At 53.2% G+C, this 21,694-nt stretch overlaps 13 protein-coding genes across 13 annotated transcripts, besides 15 other annotated features; all 13 read right to left on the bottom strand.

Annotated features, from left to right (window-relative positions):
• Positions 1-27: 27 nt before the first annotated feature.
• Positions 28-642, bottom strand: Tco025E_05386 (trans-sialidase; the record flags this gene model as incomplete). The annotated part of the gene is made up of 1 exon (XM_029372285.1): positions 28-642. One exon carries the CDS (start codon positions 640-642, stop codon positions 28-30), a length of 615 nt encoding a protein of 204 aa, XP_029227612.1.
• Positions 643-1,151: 509 nt separating this feature from the next.
• Positions 1,152-1,168: a microsatellite.
• Positions 1,169-1,196: 28 nt separating this feature from the next.
• Positions 1,197-1,220: a microsatellite.
• Positions 1,221-1,297: 77 nt separating this feature from the next.
• Tco025E_05385 (uncharacterized protein) lies at positions 1,298-2,986 on the bottom strand (the record flags this gene model as incomplete). Its single annotated transcript, XM_029372284.1, has 1 exon — positions 1,298-2,986. The coding sequence occupies one exon, from the start codon at positions 2,984-2,986 to the stop codon at positions 1,298-1,300; it is 1,689 nt and encodes a 562-aa protein (XP_029227611.1).
• Positions 2,987-3,811: 825 nt separating this feature from the next.
• Positions 3,812-5,176, bottom strand: Tco025E_05384 (uncharacterized protein; the record flags this gene model as incomplete). The annotated part of the gene is made up of 1 exon (XM_029372283.1): positions 3,812-5,176. The coding sequence occupies one exon, from the start codon at positions 5,174-5,176 to the stop codon at positions 3,812-3,814; it is 1,365 nt and encodes a 454-aa protein (XP_029227610.1).
• A 154-nt stretch (positions 5,177-5,330) lies between these two features.
• Positions 5,331-5,356: a microsatellite.
• Positions 5,357-5,596: 240 nt separating this feature from the next.
• Positions 5,597-6,229, bottom strand: Tco025E_05383 (uncharacterized protein; the record flags this gene model as incomplete). The annotated part of the gene is made up of 1 exon (XM_029372282.1): positions 5,597-6,229. One exon carries the CDS (start codon positions 6,227-6,229, stop codon positions 5,597-5,599), a length of 633 nt encoding a protein of 210 aa, XP_029227609.1.
• Positions 6,230-6,566: 337 nt separating this feature from the next.
• Positions 6,567-6,592: a microsatellite.
• A 98-nt stretch (positions 6,593-6,690) lies between these two features.
• Tco025E_05382 (uncharacterized protein) lies at positions 6,691-7,080 on the bottom strand (the record flags this gene model as incomplete). The annotated part of the gene is made up of 1 exon (XM_029372281.1): positions 6,691-7,080. The coding sequence occupies one exon, from the start codon at positions 7,078-7,080 to the stop codon at positions 6,691-6,693; it is 390 nt and encodes a 129-aa protein (XP_029227608.1).
• Positions 7,081-7,101: 21 nt separating this feature from the next.
• Positions 7,102-7,137: a microsatellite.
• Positions 7,138-7,430: 293 nt separating this feature from the next.
• On the bottom strand, positions 7,431-9,119 carry Tco025E_05381 (uncharacterized protein; the record flags this gene model as incomplete). The annotated part of the gene is made up of 1 exon (XM_029372280.1): positions 7,431-9,119. One exon carries the CDS (start codon positions 9,117-9,119, stop codon positions 7,431-7,433), a length of 1,689 nt encoding a protein of 562 aa, XP_029227607.1.
• A 17-nt stretch (positions 9,120-9,136) lies between these two features.
• Positions 9,137-9,159: a microsatellite.
• A 332-nt stretch (positions 9,160-9,491) lies between these two features.
• Positions 9,492-9,532: a microsatellite.
• A 49-nt stretch (positions 9,533-9,581) lies between these two features.
• Tco025E_05380 (kinetoplastid-specific phospho-protein phosphatase) lies at positions 9,582-10,829 on the bottom strand (the record flags this gene model as incomplete). The annotated part of the gene is made up of 1 exon (XM_029372279.1): positions 9,582-10,829. One exon carries the CDS (start codon positions 10,827-10,829, stop codon positions 9,582-9,584), a length of 1,248 nt encoding a protein of 415 aa, XP_029227606.1.
• Positions 10,830-10,918: 89 nt separating this feature from the next.
• Positions 10,919-10,945: a microsatellite.
• A 69-nt stretch (positions 10,946-11,014) lies between these two features.
• Positions 11,015-11,035: a microsatellite.
• Positions 11,036-11,154: 119 nt separating this feature from the next.
• Tco025E_05379 (uncharacterized protein) lies at positions 11,155-11,478 on the bottom strand (the record flags this gene model as incomplete). The annotated part of the gene is made up of 1 exon (XM_029372278.1): positions 11,155-11,478. The coding sequence occupies one exon, from the start codon at positions 11,476-11,478 to the stop codon at positions 11,155-11,157; it is 324 nt and encodes a 107-aa protein (XP_029227605.1).
• Positions 11,479-11,681: 203 nt separating this feature from the next.
• Positions 11,682-11,706: a microsatellite.
• An 85-nt stretch (positions 11,707-11,791) lies between these two features.
• Tco025E_05378 (uncharacterized protein) lies at positions 11,792-13,294 on the bottom strand (the record flags this gene model as incomplete). Its single annotated transcript, XM_029372277.1, has 1 exon — positions 11,792-13,294. One exon carries the CDS (start codon positions 13,292-13,294, stop codon positions 11,792-11,794), a length of 1,503 nt encoding a protein of 500 aa, XP_029227604.1.
• Positions 13,295-13,388: 94 nt separating this feature from the next.
• Positions 13,389-13,439: a microsatellite.
• Positions 13,440-13,636: 197 nt separating this feature from the next.
• Positions 13,637-13,685: a microsatellite.
• Positions 13,686-13,713: 28 nt separating this feature from the next.
• Tco025E_05377 (proteasome beta-1 subunit) lies at positions 13,714-14,568 on the bottom strand (the record flags this gene model as incomplete). Its single annotated transcript, XM_029372276.1, has 1 exon — positions 13,714-14,568. One exon carries the CDS (start codon positions 14,566-14,568, stop codon positions 13,714-13,716), a length of 855 nt encoding a protein of 284 aa, XP_029227603.1.
• An 81-nt stretch (positions 14,569-14,649) lies between these two features.
• Positions 14,650-14,676: a microsatellite.
• Positions 14,677-14,790: 114 nt separating this feature from the next.
• Positions 14,791-15,438, bottom strand: Tco025E_05376 (putative PITH domain-containing protein 1-like; the record flags this gene model as incomplete). Its single annotated transcript, XM_029372275.1, has 1 exon — positions 14,791-15,438. One exon carries the CDS (start codon positions 15,436-15,438, stop codon positions 14,791-14,793), a length of 648 nt encoding a protein of 215 aa, XP_029227602.1.
• A 279-nt stretch (positions 15,439-15,717) lies between these two features.
• On the bottom strand, positions 15,718-16,629 carry Tco025E_05375 (translation initiation factor eIF-2B alpha subunit; the record flags this gene model as incomplete). Its single annotated transcript, XM_029372274.1, has 1 exon — positions 15,718-16,629. The coding sequence occupies one exon, from the start codon at positions 16,627-16,629 to the stop codon at positions 15,718-15,720; it is 912 nt and encodes a 303-aa protein (XP_029227601.1).
• Positions 16,630-16,641: 12 nt separating this feature from the next.
• Positions 16,642-16,679: a sequence feature (A-rich).
• Positions 16,680-16,995: 316 nt separating this feature from the next.
• Tco025E_05374 (HEAT repeat containing 2) lies at positions 16,996-19,698 on the bottom strand (the record flags this gene model as incomplete). The annotated part of the gene is made up of 1 exon (XM_029372273.1): positions 16,996-19,698. The coding sequence occupies one exon, from the start codon at positions 19,696-19,698 to the stop codon at positions 16,996-16,998; it is 2,703 nt and encodes a 900-aa protein (XP_029227600.1).
• A 382-nt stretch (positions 19,699-20,080) lies between these two features.
• Positions 20,081-20,113: a microsatellite.
• Positions 20,114-21,694: the final 1,581 nt, after the last annotated feature.

Below are 21,694 nucleotides of genomic sequence, written 5' to 3'. Positions count from 1 at the left end.
ACGACTGCTGCCGCATCTCTTCGGCAATCACGGAATCCAACGCCGGGGTTTACTCCACGAGACTCCTTGCTCTTCCCGCCCTTCCCCGGGCCCATGAACTTCACCAACAATCAACGCAAGGCCCCAGTGAACTTCACCCAAAGAAATGCGTGCCTTCGTCACTGCTGACACGAGCAGATGTATTTTATTGTCCTTCACCACGGCCTTGGGGCCAGGCGGTAGTACACGGTAGCCCTCTTCTTCCGGTCGCTTGGTCACAAGCTGCGTCTTCCACGCTTTTCCTTCCCATGCGGCGTCCTCTTTCAACTTCACATCTGCCCCGTACGCACTGTACTTGGCCCAAATCCCGGGACGCGCGTTGCTGTCACCGCTGCCGTGTTCGCCGATGGCAAGGGCAACCATCACACCCTTCACGTCAAGAAGGGAGTGGCTGAGGAATGAGGAGACACTTCCGTAAAGAGAGCTACTTTCGCCCTCTTCTCCAGCAGCAAACACTGGAGTTTCCCCCGGTTTGAAGAGCTCAACCTCCCTCGACGTCTCCTGCGTCTTCGCAGCGTTGGTCTCAGCCCCACAGCCGCCGCAGCATATTAGCACGCAGCAAAGAAGCAGCAGCACCGCCGAGGAAAACAGACGCCGGGACATGTTGAGCCGTAGCCGCTCTCTCACCCTCTTCTTTCCCTCCTTGCGGCGGGTCCGCGCAGGCCGCGACGGTTGTGTGCGAGTGAGTGTCTGTGTTGTTGGCGATGGCAGCCGCAGAGCCCCCAAGGCGCACGGCGACAGCAATCAGCGTTGAGCCTCCTACACCTTCTGCGTTTGTGTGTGTGCAAAGAAAAGTGAAGGGACAAACAAATGCGGGTGGCGATGGGCTCAGGAACGGAAGTGGGGAGCAACGCACACGCCACGCATGCGGGGGACGGGAGAGGCGACAGTCCGGCGGCGACAACGTGGCGGAGCGTCGCCCGCAGAGAGCGACAGCTTACGCTCACGCAACTCGCTAATCAACACTCACACATGCAGAAAATAGTAATAACAATAATAATCCATGTTTATAAGTGAAACGGTTAAGAATAAACTGACACACACAACACGTGGTGGAGGGAATTAAGGTCGATAGCGCGCATTGTGTGGGAAGCCTGAAACAACGCGCAGAAAGCAGCAGCAGCAGCAGAGTGAAGTGAGGGAATGAGAGAGGGAGAGTGTTTGTGTTTGTGTTTGTGTGTAATAACAACCAATAAAGGAACGAGGGGGTTCGCGCGGGTGTAAACCCGCCTTACAATTGCCCCAATACGTGCCATCGTCATGACTGTTTTAATAACGAAAGCACAACAGGTGTTCTGGCGCTTTCGGTCTCCCCTGTCGGTGCTCGCGGAGTCGCGCAGCCCTCAGGGAACAATTTTCCACGGCACGTCTCAGGCAAAGCCGGGGCGTCCTTCACACCCTTCTGTGTAGCGCACGCTGAGAGCATTAACTGCCGCGCCTTCTCTTCCTGCAGCTCGTGGCGCATCTCCTGGACCTTGTCGTCCCGTCGCTGCTTCCAACGACGCATTCTTTCGTACATTTTCGCATTGCCGCGCTTCTGCGGAGTCCTTCTGCCTACCCAGCCCGAGGATTGAATGGGCGAGACGTACTCCTCGGGGCCGTCGTCCTGGGCACTGGCGCCCCTGTGCCGCTGCCCGTCCCTGGCGTCAGACCAGAACGAGCGGCGGCCTGATGCGAGTCTGCTGCCGTCGCCCGCCGGAACGATTGCGCTGTCGCCACGTCTGCGGCCCGCCATGAGGCGCTCGGTGGAGGACACGGGAAGGCTCGCGGCGAGCATTTCCGAGATGGGGTTGATGTTCGGCGTGTGCAGCCGTCGCTCCGCCTCAAATACGGCGCGGATCTTCTCCTCACGCCGCAGTTGGTACTGACGCTGCCGCTCCTCCATGGAGCTCGCGCCGGAGTCCGCCGGAGTCCTATTGGGGCCGCAGTGCCGCCCGCGCCGCCCCGCCGCGTCACGCGGGTCGGTGCTTTGCCCGCGTGGAAAAGCGGGGCCGCCACTTTGGGGCTGCAACCGAGGCTCGCTACGTGCGCGCCTTGCGCCGCCGCTCTGTCGCGGGTTTTGCGTCTCCGCGCTGAAGAGCAGTCGGTCAACGACGTTGCCGCTGCGCCTCATCCCCGCAGCGTAAGCCGTGATACGCGGCGAAAACGGCGATAACTCCGCCTCGCGGCGTGCGTGTATTTCCCACAGCGCAAGTCGCGCTAGCGCCGCGCGCTCCAGCACGGCGTCAGCATTAAACGCTTCGCCACCTCCACTGCGCGCCCGTGCACGCCGCACAAGTTCTGCGCTGCGAAGGTTTATTTTCGGCGCGCCGTACACTTCCGCCATCTCCGCTTCCAAACGGCGGCGTCTGAGGGCTTCAGCGAGCCGCGCCTGTTCCTGCTCCCGTTGATGACGGCGCTGCGGATACTCCACAGACGCCTGCAGGGCACGACCCTCCGCGCAGTGCCCCATATCGGTGATATTTGGCACGAACCACCCCGCCATGTCCTGCTGCTGCTCCCGCTCCCGCCCCTGTCGCCTGCATTCGTCAAGCCTCTGCTTCTCCTCGTGCACGCGCTCCAGCCGCTCGATGATGTCTGTGTCGCGTGGGAGGTTGTGGCCCATGGCACTGATGCGTGGTGTGGGGCGGCAGCGGGACAGCTCCCGCTGCAAGGCCGTCCTGCGTGCCTCCTCCTTGCGCTCCGCCGCCATCGCGTCGCGCCGCAGCATCGCCTCGTACACCTCGCGGTTTGAACGCCCTTGACGGCGCGCCGAAAGCGGCGCCGGTGACGGGGCGAAGGGCCCTGTCGCGTCACCCGGCGGAAAGGCGCTGCCCGGCGCCACGTCCCGGAGCGAGAGCGGCAGGCCCCTCAACGTGTCCGCGCGGGATTCCGCGCTGCGGTGCTGCCGCGGCGTGAAGAAGGAAGGGCACGCGTGTTGGTCGACCAAAAGAGGCGAGTTGCACATTCCACCCTCTGGACCTCCTGGAGCCACGGAGTGAAACACACCGCGTACACAGACGCGGAAAGAGAGAAATCGACAAAAAAAAAAAGGATGACAAGAGCGAGGACCTTCAGCAGCTGCCATGACACCCATCAACGGAGTGAAACAAGCAGCAGCAGCAGCCAAGTCAGTCCACTCAACAGGGGCTTGACCTCAGAGCATCCGCCCACTTGGCATGTAAAGCGGCGGTTGCCGCCTTCTTTGGGACCGGAGAGAACGAGGCGGCAGGCACAAAACCCCCGCCTTTTTGGTGCATTTTTGCTGCGGTGTTTCTCTCACAGCTGCGCCGACACACTCGCGGCGTGCGCCCACGCCTCACGGCAAGTGCAGGGGAGGCGTGGCGGCTCGCGTGCGAGGTGCGCTGGGACTCCCCAGTCTGCCACGCCCAGCCCCCGGCATGACTTGTGCTCTCTGTTTTCCCTTCCTTCTCTGTTCCTCCCCCGCGCCCACACCGCCAACCGGCCACACAACATGGGACTGCACCAGCAAGCGCCGCAGCGATGGAAGAAACCACAAGAACAAAAAAAAAAAAGAATAATTGGGAGGCTCCTGGGAGGAGGCGACGAAGGCCTTCACCACACGCGCAGACGCACAATGCGAGAATTTCCGCCGATTATTTCAACCCACGCACAGCCACTCAGTTTTTTTTTTGTTTCTCCCCTCCTCCTTCTTCCTTATTTCTTCCCCCCCGCATCGCAGGCTCTCAGCAGCGTAGCTCATCGCCATGGTGTCGAAGCAGCAGAGGAAGCGCCAACGGAAGAAAAAAGGGGCCCACACAAGTATCGTCGCTTATCTTTGCCCAAGAAGCTGCAGCCAGCCGCGCACATTCGTGGGAACCTGCTGCGACAACGCCTCCGCCATGCTGTGAATAAAATGCAGCGTGTTTTCCGCATTTCTAAAGCAGATGTCATCCGCCACAAATGTTGCCATCTCATCAAAGGCCTCCACACTCATCTTCAAGCCTTTGATGGCGTCTAGAAATTCCTCCTCTGCCTTCGTGTGGCGCGCGAGACTTGCCAGCAGCCCCAAAAGCTGCGGGTGCTCGCCAAGGTCTTCCATCTGCATCCCGGCAAGATAAAAATCCTGCAGCCATGGCTCCTCAGCTATGTTCGACGCAAAATGTCGCATAATGTAGGGTATACCCTTCACTCGGAGTATGGACTGCTTTGCCGCATCTGTGACGGCCTTCGTCGCGGCTCTAATCAGCCAATCCCGCAGCGGCTCGTACTCCTTGGCGTGGTAGTACGCGAAGAGCAGCTCCACCCCCACCACCCGCGCTTCCGTCGTCCACAACTGCGCGTCGGTGTGCCAGTGTGTCACGAGTTGATCTGCGTAGCGCGACAGGGGCGGAAAACGGGAGGCCAAGTATTGTATAAACTGCCGCTGCGCCTCGATGGTGGGGTCTTCGTTGGCCTCTGCCAAGCTCTGAATGGCGGCAATGGCGGCGTTCATTTTGCGCGAGAGCGAGGCCGACACAATCACGGCGGAGGCCGCCGTTTGGTCCCACCGGGCCGAGGAGTGCCGCATCCACGACCAGAAGGCCAGCACCTTGCGGTGCTCGCCGCCGCGCGCGAGCAGCAGGAGCACGTGGCCGTAGTCCCTTGGGCTAACGAACGACCGCGTCAGGGCGATGTTCACGGCCTCCGTCACGCCGCGCCTGTCCTCCGCGCTGGCCGGGTCGCTCAGCTCCGTCAAGGGGCGAAGGAGGGAGCCGGCAAGGTGCGGCACCTCGCGCACGTCTCGCATCAGCCGCTGCTTCACATCCTGCGCCTTCCCGGCCTTCGCCAGACGCCCCGCAAAAACGCCGAGAAAGTCGCACGCAACCACCGAGGAGACGGGGCGGACGGCGTCAACAAACTGCAGAAGTGCCTCCGCGTCCAAGCTGCTCTCGTGCGTAAGCAGCTGCCGCGTCGCCTCCGCAAGCGCCCGTGTCGATGGATGCGCGGCAAGCAGGGCCGCCGCCCGTCTCGGTTCGCCCTGCAGCAGGTAGCTCCTACCCAGGGCGGCCCCAATGGGGACGGGGAGCGGGACAACGGGGTAGCGCGCGCGGAAGGCCAGCGCCGCCTCCTGCACCGCCGTGGCGTCGTTCAGTGGCAACGCGTCGCCGCAGAGCAGGCGCTGAAACGTAAGCCGCGTCGTAAAGCACCGTCGCATTGCTGCTTCCTCGTGCGCAGAGCAAGAAGAAGAAAGGCGCAACAAGGAAGGGGGGTTGGTGGTCGACGGGAGAGAATGGGGTGAAGCGAGTACGGCTGGAGGAGGAAAGCAAAAATAAAAATAATAAATAAAATGAAAGGGGAGCCGCAAGGGGCAACAACAACAAAAACAACCACAACATGGGCGGAGCGTGGTGGAATGGTAGACGTGCATCAGCTCCAAAAATATTTCCTTCTAAATGTGGGCCAACACAAAGTCAAAGGCAAGCCTTCTGTTTCTTCCGCCTTTGCAGTAATGTCGCACGCGCAGCCACGCAAAGCGTCCAGCCGCCACACCAAAGAGACGCCGTCTGTCTACCCATCCATCTCTCTACCCCACCGCGCCGCTCCGCCTCTAGCCCATCTCTAGTGATACAAAATTTCAGCGACGAGAAGCCTCCTTCGTTTCTGCGGCGTTGAGGGCAGACATAATGTCCATCCTCTCCTCGTCCTGCAGCTGCCGCCAGCAGTCCCGCACAAACTCCGGATCACGGAGACGCAAAATGGGAATTGCCTCCCCAATGGAGGCCTCCAGCAATTCAATGACGGCCCCCAGACGGTCGTAAAGCGTCTGCCGCTGGCGCCACTTTGCGGTTGAGACATTAGCATTATCTCCGCGTGAGAGAGAGACAAACTTGTCTACGAGCGCCGTGCAGAGCTTACAGACCAGCGCCAGTGTCTCGTCGACGTCACTGTTCACGTTGTAGCCGATCCACTTTGCGGGAAGCAGGTCCTCCACCTCCTCCGGGCCGGCGCAGCGCCCAACGTTCTTCTCCCAGTAGGCCTCCTTCTCCGTCCATGAGAGATCCCAGGTGTGCACCGTCTTCAGCGTTGACAGGTGTGCGGCCGCGGCGTTGGCGTCCCAGTTGTGCAACAGCCCCCCACTGACAAGACTCGGCTCACGCACTGTTATCATTGGGCCTGTCAGAGCGGCTGTGTGGGGATTCAGAACCTTTACCTTTTCGCACCCCGTCATGCGCTGCGGGTTCAGCGTGTACGGAAGCACGGATTGCATCCGGGGCAAGAGGCAAATGCGTCGCGCCGGCCCCAGTCCAACGCAGCCCGCGCACCCAACGTGCCCAACGAAAAGATCTATGCCTGTGTGAAGGCAATGTGCGAGGAAACAAAAACGCAACAAAAGAACATGTGGTTGAAGTCGCACAAACCCTCGCACTCCCCATTTCCCCACACGCATACACGCACGAGGAGGAAACAACGATGCACAACTACGCCCCACCCCGTCCTCAGTGGCCGCCTCGCATGCCACACAGCAGAACCCGCGCAAGCAGATGAGCGACAGTCCAATTCTGGGAAACAGCAACAAGGGAGAGAGAGGAAGAAAGAAAGAGCAGAACAAAAACAACAACAACAACAACAAAGCCAAGTCGCCCAAGAACAGGAACAAAAAAAATGAGGGGAATGATTAAGAAGAAAATCTGTGTGATGTCGTACTGCGCATCCGCGGCAATTCCTTCCTCAGGAGTGCGCCCAGCAAAGCGTGACGAGGGCGACGGCCAGTGCCTGAAGGGCCAAAGAAAGCGAGTGGCAGGCGATGGAGGCCATCGTGGCGGTCACACCGCGGTCAGCAGCCTCGCCGACGCAAGAGGACTGATAGTAAAGCGAGATGCAGTTCCTCTCCAGCTCGGCAATCTCATCATCTGTCACTTTCATTGCCGTGTTGGAAGAGTAAAGTCCCAGCAGACACACAACCTTTCGCTCCCTCCCTCCCACACCCCTGCCAGCGTGGGTGGGCAGCCACAGTGCGAAGAAGGAGAGAAGTAAATCATGAGACACAAACCCTCCACACACACACACACACAGAAGTGCACACCACCTCCCCGCCACCGCCACCGCCACCACCGCCATCAGCACCACAGCATGAAACCAAAAAACAACAACAACAACAGACAAGCAAACAAACAAATGTGAGCTGAGCACACAAAAACAGCGAATGAGTCAATAATGTACGCATCAAAGACAACCCCCTCCCCCTCTCAATGGCAAGAATACACGCACGCAGTAAACAACAACACTGCAGACCTCTCTCTTTCTTCCCCGTTCCCCCTGTTCCAGAGTTTACAAGACGGACTTAAGAGGAAATTTCCAGTCGCACAGAGTGAGGTAAGGTGGCAAGGGGCCACACACTGCCGTGGCAGCGGCACCCGCCGCCGCTGAGAGTAATCCATGTCTCCCCCAGTCTAGTCACATCGTCCCCGCTACCAGCTCCACCCCGCTCGACGCTGTCGAGTAGACGGAATGCCGAATTGACTCGGCGGCAGCAAGTCTCCTGTCACAGGGCACCGGTACAGCACTTTCATCACAGGACCACGGTGCGTCGCAGGAACCTCGCAAGTTGCTTCCGTCTTCTTTGAGCGAATTTGAGCCTCCAGTTCCCTCCGGTACGTATCACGCCTTTCCGCGTCCCTCGCCCGGTCTCCTTCCAGCGTGCGCCTCGCCTCAGCTTCACACAAATCAAGAAGTCGTTTCTCTTCCACCGTCTCCCGCTCCCTTGCCTCACGACGTGCCTCCCGCGCATTCTCAATCTCCCTCTTTAGTGCTTCGCGGTAGAACTTTTCTCGCCGCCGTCTCTCCTTTTCCACCTTGGAGGAATCTTCTTGGAATAGGCCGAGGCTCAAGACATCCTTCTCTGAGACTCGTCCCTTTGCGCGGCGCTCCGCGGCCGCCTTGAGAGCGGCTTGGCTAAGTGCATCCCGCTGCCTGCGCTTTTCCGCCCGGCTACGTTCGATCTCCTGCCTGTACGCCCTCTCAGACTCCTGCAGCCTTTTCCGTTCCTCTTGCAGTTGTCTCGCCGCGTCCTCGGCACGTCGCATTTTTGTTTCCTTCGCCATCTGTTTGTTTGCCTCCATCAACTCCCGCTGTCGCTCGCGCCGCGCCACCGCCTCCGCCTCCTCCCGCGCGCTCTGCTGAAGCCAACCAGCACAGCGGTCGCTCGGCTCTACTGCGGCACGTGTAGTTTTTACCTCAGCTCCCACGCTTGCGCTTCGCCGCTCCTCGTACAGGCATCGCTTCTTCTCCAGTGCGCGTCTTGTTTCTTTTTCCTCCTGTGCACGCACCTCCGCCAACGCCGCCTTTTCCTTGACTCTATCCTCCATCTCTCGTGTTTGCCGCTCCTTTTTTTTCAGCGCGGCCAGCTCTCGGTTGGCATCCAGGAGGGACAAACACTTCTCCCGCCGCGCTGTCTCGTCGGGGGAAACCGTGTCCCAGGGAAAGGCGGCACACCGCGCCGCTAGAGAACCGTCGACATCAGCAGCCTCTCGTCGCTTGCGCTGCATCGCCTCTACTGAGGCCTGTTGCATGGAATGGCGTTCTGCTTGCTTCTTTGCCAGAAGCGCGGCGGCCTCCTTGGCGGCGGCCTCTTCAACCGCCCTTAATTCCGCCAGCTCACTCTCTAACCGCCGCTTCCGCTCGCGTTCCCTCTCCTCTACCCTGCGCTGCGCCTCCTCCCGGTTAATGCGCTGCAGGTGCTCTAAAACACGTCGTCGAGCCACGTCTTCGCTGTCACGTGGCTGAATAAAAAGTTTGTCAGGCGACATCCGAGACGCGGTTTCCTCTTCGCGCCTGCGCCGTTGCTCCTCCATCAGCTGCAGGTTGACCGCCCGAATAGACGGTACCCTCGCGTTGTAGATGAGGTACTCGGTGTCCGGGCGACCGCCCCTTCCCCTCGCCGTCATCACCTCTCCACTGTAGTCGGCAAGAGGTGCGGCCGGAAAACGACGCGGCGAAGCCACTTGCGCGGCCACTGCCCCTTTCACAGGCGGCCGCACGCACGGAGCCAGCACGCGGTACGTTCCCTCGCAACTTCCCGGCGTCTGCAGCGGCTGCGGAGACGCATCGGGAACCGAAACCCCCAGCTGAGACAGCAGTGAGAACTCCGGCTGCGACATGGGCCTTTTATATATTATGTGCGTGTGTGTGTGTGTGTGTCTATTTACTATCCGTTGCTTTTTTTTTCTTCTTGTTGATTGCCGCTGGCTTGTCTCAACCTCCTTTAGCCACTGCCGAGAAAAGTGGGAGACGCAGCCAAAACAAACAAGCAACACTGCGCCTCCACGCAACTCTGCACAAACGTCGGGCTTCACGCTGAAAACCCCCTCCTGCTCCTCCCCAAACTTATCCCCGCGCACACAGACATGACTTACTGCTTCTCCCTCTCGCTCCAACGCGTTATGCTCCGTCCCTCTCGCTGGCGCCTTCCCGTTGGGGTTGTCCGAGACGAACGTGCAGTTCACTCCGATGCAACGCATAGCAACAGCAGCAATGAATAAAAAAAAATAATAATAATAATCATCATCATCATCGTACAAGCAAATGAAGACTGCAGAAAGAGACGTGGACAAATAAGCGGCCTAGCGCGGCATTGGGAGTGCGTGACTTTTCAGTAGTTGGCACATGCGCCTGTACCTTGACGTAATTTTTTGCGTCTCCTCCGCGGAGGTGTCGCGGGCTTTGCCGCCGTCATCATCCGTCAACTGGGGGATGTCAGCAAACAGCAAATCATTGAGGATGGCCCTCACCGCCGTCTCCACCAGCCCCAGCGACCAGGAAAAGGCGTGGCCCTCCTCACCAGGCATAATAAGTGGACGCCTCACACATGCTCCAAACTGTCGCAGCTCCAGCGTCCCTCCCAGGATTGCCACCACGCAGCCGTAGTTTTGATTTATCCCGCAGAAGCGAGAGGCTGAAAAAATCATAATGGAGGCTGGCACTCGAAATTCATGGTGTATTCGTCCCAGCAGCCAGCCGGGAAAATACGTGGACTCCGCGTAGTGGTTCGACCGCGCAAAGTTCTCAAACTCCGGGCGGTACATGTGGTACTCAAGGCCTCCGATGTGCGTGTACAGGCCGTTACGCGCCAGGAAGTTCGACGCCGCGTTAAAGGTATACCGCAGCGAGCTCCCGGTCTCCGTTCGCGATCCCACAAACGCCCACCCGGAAGACAGCTTCTCCTCATCCTCATCCATGGGCTGATTTAGAACAAACTCACTTAGGCGGGATTGTGAAACTTCTTGCCGAATGTCATTCAAACGACGATACTCCGACGCAAGACCACTGGAAGAACAGAAGAAGCGCTTGTCCACAACACAGGCCACGGGAAGCTTGGCAAAGAAGTTCTTCACTGTTTGTTCTAGTAAGTCGAAGGGAATCCCATACTGCACCGAGCGCAGGTGTAGCTCAGCCTTTAAGGATCCAAAGTGACCCGGGGGAAACGGATAGAACATCTCATGTCTGCCTATCAGTGGCACAACGACGCCAGGCAAGTGTTGCACCATGAGAGCCACTAGGTACAATACCTCCATTGACTTATGTCCACCGTCCACGTAATTGCCGAGAAAAACGACGTTCAGCCTATCATTTATGATCTCCTCCAGGACGCGACCGCGCAGGTAGTGCGCCAAATCAGTCGCATGGCCTCTGCACGGCCCTATGACCAACGTCCCACCGGACACCTCTTCAAGAAAGCATCGACCCTCCCGAAGCTTCCCGGCGCTACGAAGGGCCTCAAAGAACTTATCCGTCGCAATCCTACCACCACTCAGTATCGTCTCTAACGCCTCCGTAATGATTTCCCCAGCGCCTGCCAACGTGGATATCATGGCTTCTGCTATCTCGCATCCCCGACAATGAGGTTATAGAGTATGATGTTGTAAGCACATATGCACCAAGCGAAATAAGGACAGAAAGGGAGAGAGAGAGAGAGAGAGAGAGAGAGCGCGTGGGCGGGTGAAAGAAATAATAACAGCAATAATAATTCCCCTTAACGATTACCTTCTGTCCGTTGTATATATATATATATATATATCACTGTCCTACACAGAAGCACCATATTACACCTCCTATTCTCCTCCACGGTTCACCACAAACAAATTAGTCACTCCCACGCAGTAACCGAAATGGTCTTCCTCCCTCTCCTCTCCCGGCTCAACCCTTCGGCATCTGATGGAGCAAGTCCACGGCGTCGTAGTAGAGAGAAAGTAACGCGGCCACTTCCAAGAACCTGTCGCATACTTGACGGGTTGGAGCTGTGGGGTTGTACGTCTGCATGACCTCCACGACAGCCTGCTCCCGTGATGAGCCAATGATGTGATACTCAGAAAGACTATTTCGGCGAGAGTGAGGGGTGAGACCGAGCGAATACACTACATGGCGGGAATGCCTTTGAAATAGTGGAAGCCCATAGTAATTCCTTAGACTGTCAAAACTACGCTGTAAATCGTAACCATGTCTCTGTCTGCGACGTGGCATGTTCTACGCCCGGCATATAACGTCCATACATGTATCCGCACACGTGGAGGGAGAAAAAAAATAATGAGTGAACGACAAAAACAGAGACGTCAGGAACAACAAGAGCAAAACTTCTCGCGTGCAGACGAAAATATCTCAGCAAAACAACAAAGGAAGACGAGTATAATTCTTTCTTTTTTGTTTCGAACGGCATTGTTGCACGTCTCTCTCTTCCCCCTCCTCCTCCTCTGTCATGTGGTTTGTGCATGCCTGTCCTCTCTCACAGGGCGAATGGAGGAGAACGAGAGTGGGCCGGGAGAGGCAATGCCACCCGTCACGCCCCGTTATGTCTAGTGCTACCCGTCTTCCTCGCAGACGCCGCCAGCTCCATATTGCGATGCAGCAGGTACTGTTTCTGGCGCGTCCGCTGGTATTCCTGGCGCCATACTAACTCCTGGTGGTAGTGGTCAATGACCCCCTGCGGGTTGCGGTCGGAGAGAAACCCTATTTTGTACAGCTTTCGCTCAAAGCTGCTGGAGAAATGCCACAAGGGCCCCCAGCCAAGTCCTGCCAACTCACCAGAATTTACAAGGAATCTAGTGAAGGCTCGAAATTCGTACTCGTCAAAGTTGCCCAGATGAATAGGATGGAATAGAGAGTCCTTCTCTGCGTCGTACGGGGCGTACTCATCTAGACTGTTCACGAAACGATCGGTTTCAACATCTGGAAAACCGCTGATGCCGTCAAACGGCTTAAAATCTCTTGTGGTACACGTAAAGAAGAACTTATTCGGCTCATCCTTGGAGAGAATCATTTTGTTCAGGCCACGGACGAAGCTGAGGCGGGCCGCAGGAATACGAGGCAGCTCCTGCGGATAGAGATCGACATCGGTGGAGCCATCGTTTAGGGAAGCGAGCGTGCGAAGAAAGTCGGGGTGCGGATAGCGAAAATGGGTATCGTGGGAGAACAGATTCCACCCATCGACAACAATGACAATGGGAATCTTCTTCTCTTCGCTAATCTCGTCGAGTAAGAACTTGATACAGACACTCTGACGATCAATGGAGGCCGGGGCCACGGCCTTGTGCCCCCACTCGCAGAGTTCATACAGGTTCTGTGGTTGCCGCTCCCCCTGCTCCACCGGGAGGTCATTTGGGGTACACTTCAGCCGCCATGACAGCAAAGTAGTGCGGTTGGCGATTGCAAAATATCGGAGGAACGATCGAGCGGCATCCGGGGCATCAAAGAAGCCCGGTAAGATGGTGCTTGGCCAGCACCATTCTCCGTGGGTCCAGTCTTTCGCGTTCGGCACATATAGCGTCAGTAGCTTCCTCGAACGGGCGTAGTGCACCACTTGAGCCATGAGGGCACTTTTGCCACATCCTGTTGGACCGTCAATGATAAAGCCCGGTCTGTTATTTGTGAGGGAGCTCAGCACGTCGTGTTTCGCCTGCCAGTACTGTACCTTGTCTATGAACAGGTTTAACAAATGCGCCTCCTTTCGATACAAAAACCCTCTGGGGTGACCTGGGGGCATCAACTGCATCACTTTGCCTCCCAAACCCTCTGGAAAGAACCGCACCAATTCGTCATTTCCAATGCAATACATCGAATTGATGTCATTAAAAGAAAGCCGCGTTGGGACAGTTTCCGGGGGGTGCGAGTAAAGCTTTGCCACGTGTCGCACCGGGACTCCCCGCTGCATTGTACGAACCTCCTTCAGTGGAATGGCGCCATTCCACATGGCCACCGGGGCCTCACAGGCATCCGTGTAGCAGGTGACGGGCGGCCGTACATACAAGGAGGCCAAGCTCTTCCCAAGCAGTCTTGCTCGCATCTCTCCGAAACCAGCAACGGAAACCAAATCCACAAATGACGACAAACAAACAAAAACAAATGACCTTTCTATTGATAGTTGTATTTATAACGTTGAGGGAAGAGAGAGAGGGAGGGAGGGAAGAGAGGAAGAAGGAAAGAGGAAGTAGTACCAGTATTTAAAAAAAAAACAAGGAAACTCAGACAAGGGCACACATGGCGGGACAGATGCACAAATACATGTTTCCATTCATCGCTGAACGGGTCCATGTGTGTGCATCACAAGACTCCCCCATCCACGTGCATTCACGACTGCTGAGCGAACGCAAAGCATGCTCCCGGGCAAACAGCAACGCGGATTCCTAAATACAGAAGAAGAAACAAAAACAAAACGAAACAAAAACAAAAAAAAATCAACAGTTTAACACAAACATAAAAGTCCTAGCTAGCCTCTGATTGAGTCTGGTTCACGGTTACCCTTGCAGAACTGCTGAATGGAGGATTTTGCACAGACAACTCACGGTATTTTGGATCCTTCTCCATGCAATAAGGTGTCTTGGTCCACGGAATTGTCATATCTTCTGGCTCACCCTGGTGAAGGGCAATGGTCCTTATCAGTCCGCCACTAGACCCATCACGGCTGTAGGCATGTGCAACCGCCCGCTGACAAAAGCGAACGCACTCGTCCTTAGTCATGCCCGGTTTGTAATTGGCGTCGAAAAAGGAATACAAGAAGATAGATCCGCTTCCACCCAGGGCGTAGTCCAACTTCACGCACGATCCACCAGAAGGGATGCTATAGACAGAGCCACCGTTTAGAGGATCATACCCTGCCACAATAATACCAGCTGAAATATTCCATTTATTCATATAGCACAATTTTTGGAAAATGTTCGCGGCAGTCGCAACATTCACCGGTTTTGACGTATCCGTCTCATAGCTCTCTAGGTAATTTGCTGTCTGCTCGGCCAGGGCTTGAGTATCTGCCGCAGATCCGCTGCGGCAGCAGTACACTTTCTCAGTCAATTTGGTCAACTTATTGCTTGCCCGGTTCACCACGTAGGTTCCCGTAGAGGTGCGAGAATCTGCGGCAAGAACCACACCTCCATTGAAGGAAACAGCCATAATTGTCGTTCCAAGTGAAACTGCCTCACTTAACTGGGGATCAAGAACCGCAGCTTCCGGTTCAAATAATTGCTTCGCACCTTGTGCTGGCCCGTTGAGACTCAACTCGTGCGTAATTGCACCTGGACATGACGGCTCATGAAGCAGTGTTCCCTCCGGGCGCTTAATCATTTCTTCTTTTTATTGAAATACTCCTTGCGTTCTTTTCAAGAAGAAGAACAACAGAAGTGTGCAGATACGCATTTTTACGGAGTGTGTATGCATGTGTGTGTGTGTCTGCAAGAGAGGGAGAATTGCAGTTGCGCCAAGAGTCATAATAACAATATATCCAATACAATGGTGTACTTTCCTATCCTATACTCATCGATGCGGGGGCGGGTGGGGAAAAAGCAACTAGAGCACTGTAAAAGGTTTCAAACGTTCATCGGCCACTTTGTGGTCCGCTGGATTTGCTTGGGCCTCGTACACTATATTGGTAGCCAATTCTTGATGAACGGACCTCCCCGTGGATTCACCGAAAAGGTCGATGCGAAGTAAGTGCGTTTCATCCTCCCCAAAACTCCGCTCAAAAAAAAGTCCCAGGCTCGAGCAGTTGGAAAATTTCGCCGGGTTCAGGCGGTATACTATTCGATCCCCCTCTGGGACTTGGGCCAACTGAACTTCCTCCTGCGGTTGCAATCGACGGACCGAGTCAAAACCCACAACGTCAGTGGGATTACAGAATAATTTTACTTCTGCTGGAGAAAAGTCATCGTTGGTTCCCAGAATGGAAATGCCTCTTACGCGGCAAACTTGCTTGAGAGGCACCAAAAACAAGAGCTCAGGGTCAGCGTCGCTACAGATAGGTTCTTGATTATCCTCCATTTTGGGATCGAAAAGACGAGCCGCTTCAGAGGCGCTGTGTCTTGCATTCCACAGCTGCAAAAAAGGCAGATCCACCTGCTCATTTAAAGGCGATCCTATACCGAGGACACCTCCTTGAAGAAAGCCATCCCGCAGGTGATCGTGAGATCCTGTGCCGTGACGGCAGTTACAGGGCATGGTGGTGCCTTGGCCTTACAAAATAGGCTATAAAATAATGACAAGAATAGGCCAATGCGCAATGAAGACTTACAACGTAAGAAGTAAGGGAAAACACACACATATGCAATCAAACAAGCAAGCAGGTAAAAAACAGCAGAGATATAAATGCATACACCGGACCATGTAAACAGAAAGTGATGAAAAACATCACCAATCATAAACGAGGAGAATAAATACACACACACAATAAGAAAAGAAACACGGGCAAACGGGAAGTTTTCATAATTCATGTTTTATTTAAGGAGACAAATGCTTGCGTTTCCCTGGTGCAAAACGGGCGGTATGAAACCTAAACATTTCATCCGTTACGGCAGAGGGTGGCATGATACCCTTCTCGGAAAAAACCAATGTAATCATCGTCGGCGGAACAAATTCTACGAGAGGAACGTCATTGCTGTCTTCCGGCTGCTTAAGCTCTGCAGTACTCAATGGGAAAATGCGGGCAAACTTAAATGTCTCACAAAGTACATAAAAAGGGACATTCATCGCTGATGCAACAGTTGCGATTTGTAGCGACCCGGTACTGTGTATCAACCCACCGTGCTCAGTCACACAGTATGCGCCCATTACCACAAAATCCACCCGACTCATAATGGCACCCATACCAGCATCAGGGATAATTGTGCACGATTTCTTCAGTGCCTCTTTGAGTCGCATCCCTTCCTGTGTCTGTGCCGCCCTTTCTAGTAGAGCTACACCTGTGCCTTCAGGATACCTTTTGCTTGTCGAACGACCTTCACAAATGTAAAAATGAACACCGCTCCTTTCCTGTATGGCGCAAGCAATGGCAACAGCCAGCAATCCACCGCAGCCATGAACCAAAATACGCGACCTGCTTCCAACAAAGGGCAACATATCATTTATCTGATCCTTTTGGCTCCACACAAAATCCTTTAGTCTTGCCTCGCATCTGGCATTCATATCCGAAAGACTACGTTGTAAATCATGACTACTTGCAGCATCCTTAGTTAAATGAACCCGAAAGCGCTCAAAGCCATCACCGAGAGATTCATAACCACGCAAGGTTTCTGTTATTTCCTTATCAAGCTCAGAATACGTTGAAAACTGTTTGGACCTCAACAGCTCTTGAACTTCCTTCACGGCCTGAATCATAATGCTTATGTCGTAGTCAACATGGGGGACCTCCATCCTTATTTTCGCTGTTTTTGTTGTTGTTTTCCTTTTCCTCTTATGTTTTTAGGGAGGAGAGGAGATGACGGAAGTAATACTACTATCAAGAGAATATATGTACATACATAACAAGGTGACGCGACAAAAAAAAAAAAAGAAGAGAGAGCGGTAGGAAGGGTACACACCTGCACGCTACGAGGGTGGAAGAGGGGGACAAGACCATACTACACCATTGCCCCTCAAAAATCGTTGTACCACCCCTTTCTTTTTTCTTTTTCTATTTGTTATGCCTTATACACGCAAAAACAGATAAACATTGCCCCTCCCAGAGGGAGGCAATAAATAAACATTAAAATAAGAAGAAAAAACCTGCCTAAAAAAACTCTAGAGGGAATCTATGTAGCATAGTATATTTTGGCAGTAGGTGGGATTCTGGTGCTTGTTCTGCGCTGCACGAACCAGGTCTGCAGTGGTCAGCGGTGAAAGAACTGCGGTACACTTCAAGACGTCCACCAGAACTTCTCTTAACCCCACAGTCTCCTCTGAATCATCGAGGTGTATCAACACCTTTTTTACCAACGGCACCACTTGTGCTATAATTTGATCAATAACAATAGGGCAGACATGGTCTTTTTTTTGTAAGACGTCCAGCAACCGGGAAGCAGCTCTTACTCGCACAAAGTCACTAGAGTCGTCAAACCGTAGTAAGATCGACTGAAATATATCATTCGCACTGCCTGCATTCATAGGCAGAAAGCATACATTCGCTGCACTTTCCATACATAACAATCGCATCTCCGCATCATCTGCATCCGAGGCAGTGCACCAAACTGTCACCGCTTTTGAAGAAAGGGCAAACTCATTGTCGGAAAATGAGGTAGTTAATAGACAGCGATGTTTTTCCTCAACAACAGCACATAAACAACCAAGGGCAACTTTCCTAAGTAGATGAGCTTGACGGCCAGGGTGAAACGCGCCCAAAGGAAGAATAATCAGCCGAAGAAGTTCCTCTAATTGAGTTCCTGTAAAAAACGGCGGCCGCTCCCACAAAAGTTGCTCCAATGCACGAAGATAATGTAATTCCTCCATAATGCGCTTTGTAAAGTCAACATTGTTCAGCTTTACAAGAAATACGTCTGAAACCTGCTCTGCATAACTCTCAATATGTTTACAGTGCAGCACAAGATCAGAAAAGGCGCTTACTGGCATATGTACACCATATCTAAACAGCAACCTCCCAAAGTGGAGATCGTAGATGCCATCGGCGTCTCCCGTTACGACGGAGGACAAATCATTTATACACCGAGAAACCCGCTCTCGTACAGAAGGAAAGTCAGACTTTCGCAGACGCAGTAATGCGTAAAACATTATGGAATCCAGTGTTCTCTGCGTCATGTCCTCTGCGACTTCACGAGGTAGGGGATTCGCTGCCGTTGGAACAAACCCGCGCTCACCCAGGACACGCATTACTGTACCCAGTGTATCCAACAGAGAACAGAGAAGCGCTTCGCAATCGCTATCCAGTAAATCGGGAGAGGTCATCACCTGCACAATTTGGTTACTCTGTGAAGCAGACAATAACCCTTTCGAGCCTTCTATGAGGTAACGGAATGCCACCAAAATGCTGCATTTCACTGACATCGCAGCTGTTGAAAAAACCGTTGGCGCGGGAGGGGGCGAACCATTAGCTGGTGACACCAATATCGTCTTGAACTGTGATTGAACAAATACAGTAATATCTTCTTCAGCCTCTCTTGGATTTCCCTTTCCAGTAAGAAAGGGCATATACTGTTCAGGTGTCAGGAACTTTCCTAATATTTCCAGGCAAAGAAGCGACTCTTGAACAACGTCGTGGTTATCATCCCTTAAAGATTTATACAAAACACCCAATATCTGCTCCACAAATTGTACCACGGACTTTTCAGTGTGGTAAATAGCCATCCAGAGGATGCGTAGAGCAACCACCCGTCGATTATTAGAAGAGAACTTGATAACCCAATCGATGGCTGTCACATCGGCCAATATCTTCTCAATAAATCCACGTAAAGACTCCGCCACGACATAGCGTGCTCCCAAGGTAGGACGTACTTTTAAGAGAGGATACAGATTTGTATCAACTGTCGTCAACTTCATATCTGGGTAGTCATCATCTCCATACCATTCAATATCCTTCATGGTCACCCTTCGCTTCGTTATATCGATGGAGTTGTCCTCATTGTCGACCATATACAATTTCCCCATTCTCTCCAATAATGTACACGCTTTTGTTGACACGGCGACAAAGCGATCGGTCATTAGCAGCAACAAGTGGGGCAAATACTTGCGATGTTGCTCCAGACGCTCCATGATATCCAAAAATACCGTTGAAAGCAGCTCCACAAGAGCGACACGCACCGATTCTGCATGATCATTCGCCAAGACAAACAGTATGGAAGCCGTTGTTCTGCTCGCTTCTTCTTCCTTGCCATCCGAAAGAATCTGTGCAGCACCATGATGGATCAGTGACGTCAATGCCCGTACAGCCTCCACCCGTACCACGCTATGTTTATGAAGGAGATAACATTTGACCACGGTAGCAAGCGGCAATGCAATATGTTTGGATTCTACAGGTTCAATTTCACAGAGGCGAACACAAGCACGGCACGCCTCTTTTTTCAGCTCTGGAAAGGCATCACGCAAACAGTTTTCCAAGAGCACCTGGAAGAAATCAATGTAGTTACGGGGGCCGATTTCATTTGGGTAGGTTTCCATACACAACACCGCAAGCCGTAATAATAAAAGACGTAGTTCCTCACTTTCCTCTACAACAGGTGATACCCCTATCCTAGTCACAATAGCTGGTAAAACCCAATCCAACACAGACGAGTTTTGCCGCGGAAGAACGCGTGTCACAATCTTCACTGAGTGTTCCCGGCAACGCTCTGAGGCGTCTTCAAATCCACGAAGGCAAGCTCGAAGCATGTCAAACTCTTCTGTATTGTTGAGAGAGCCCTGTTCGCACAGCTGTGACAGCTTTTCGTAGGCGGCCAGCCGCTTATTTCGAGCCCCATCAGAAATCTCGTTCAAATATCTTGGAAGGAGCTCCATTATAATCGTCGCACCTTGGATTCCTATGTGGTACGAAATGAAAATGAAAAACAAGCCCACCGACAGTAAGGGGGACATAAAGGGATCATAATAATCAACAAGTAGGATATAACCACAGAAAATAAACGCAATAGAGGGAGAGAGAGAGGGATATAGTCTGCAGTTTGACAGTTTCCTGCCCCCTAACCAAAAAAAAAAGGAAACATACTTGCATTTGAAGTCAAGATCGGTTTATCCAAAGTTGAGCTGACGCTGCACACCAAGGAAAAGTATGAGTATTATTATTGTTAAATACCATTATAACATGTAACGACAACGGATTGCTATAGCTGAGGTAACACTAAGCAGCCTTTTTCCAATGAATTATCCAGACACCCGGCCGAAAGAAACATACAAACAAAAGAAAAAAACTAACTCAGGCGGACCCCCACCAATAGGCTTTCCGTGCGGCAAACCACGTCCTGGCAGGTTTTTGTAGAAGCAGCAGAAAGAAATTGCCCGTGGAGACGCGCGCGTGTCGTACCGGGAGCCGCTTACAGAGGGTTCTCGTGACGGGAAGGAACCGCGCTTGGCCGGCGCCCGCGGGCGCAGATACTGGGAGGCGCCGTCCCGCCGAGGGATCCCGGGTGGGCGAAGCGCAAGGAAGCGGGCACACGCGCCCCCCATAAACGGGCCCGCAGGAACGGGGCGCAACGGGGGCTTCCAAACCCCGGGCGTGTCCCTCCCTTCCCGTCGCCTGCGCGCGGGCGCAAGGCCGGTGCGGTCGGGCCAAGTTCTTTGAGGGGCCCCCGTCTTCGCGGGGGCGGCGAGCGGCGTGTTGAACGCCACCGCCCCATTTGCCAGATTTGTGCCGCTTTGCCAAGATATTCATTATTGTGCGTCAATTTTCTTTTATTGGGCTCGGCTGTTTTGGCAGTACGAATGATTGTTTCTCGAACTGTTAAATTGTTTTTGGCCTTTACTTGTGCCTCGCGGCCCCGATTAAATCCATTTGTGTTTTTTTTCTGAGGATGGCTTGAAACTCATCATATTCTTTTTTTATTTTCACGTATAACATTTTACTTCCACATCTTAAACTTTTTTTTGTTTTGTTCTTCTAGGACAGAACCAGTTATTGCTGTTATTGCTTTTGCAGATCCTCAGTAATTTGCTTCACTTCATCGTTTAAAGCGAATTTTTTGATAATATGATAGGCGTCAAATGATAATAATAAAACTATTCGGGAGGAAAAAATAGCAGTGGGCCGCGAAGTGTCTTACGTGGGGACTTTTCAAGAAATCTTCGAGGTTTGGCTTTTATTACATTGCGGGGCTTATGTGTTAAGACCACATTTGATATTGTCATCAGCTTTATACTTTGTATCCTTTCCTTCTCTGTGTTTTTTTTCTGCTTTGTGCTTCTTATCTTGTTCTCTTTTTTTTCTCCACTTTGCGTCTATACACGCATACACCGCACCTTATAGATTTCTTGTGCTCTGCTTTAAGTAAATACGTTGACGGACTTCTTTCAACATACAAAAAGAACAACAGCAACTTCACAATGGCCTCTAAGTACGCCCTCATCGCTACTGCACTTCTGGCCGTGTCAAATTTCGTGTCTGCTGATGATAACAACACCAAAAAGAAGTCCAAAAAGGAGTTTCCTCTCGTCTGGGTGTGCCTGGGTGTGACGATTGTGGGTATTGCTATCGCTTTGTACGTTGCCTACCGCCGTCCCGACGAACTCCATCTTCCCGGTGCAACGGTGCTGGTTACCACCGAAAGTGAGATGGCGAGCAGAGGAAACGAGCAACACAAGGATGACACGCCACACGATGAACTTGAAAGGGTTTAAGGTGTAACCCGCGCGTTAGAAAAAAAAGGCCAAATAAATATCAGAACAACGAGGAAAGTGTAATCCTATTTGAATTTCTAGCAGGTCTAAGACCCAAACGATTTCAATGCTCTCTTTATTTAGCCTTCTTTTTACTACCCACCCCTTTTTTTCTTGTTTTTAT

Source organism: Trypanosoma conorhini (assembly GCF_003719485.1).
Source record: "Trypanosoma conorhini strain 025E chromosome Unknown Tco_14.4_contig_00311, whole genome shotgun sequence".
NCBI lineage: Eukaryota > Euglenozoa > Kinetoplastea > Trypanosomatida > Trypanosomatidae > Trypanosoma > Trypanosoma conorhini.
This window is presented reverse-complemented; position numbering and strand designations above follow the sequence as displayed.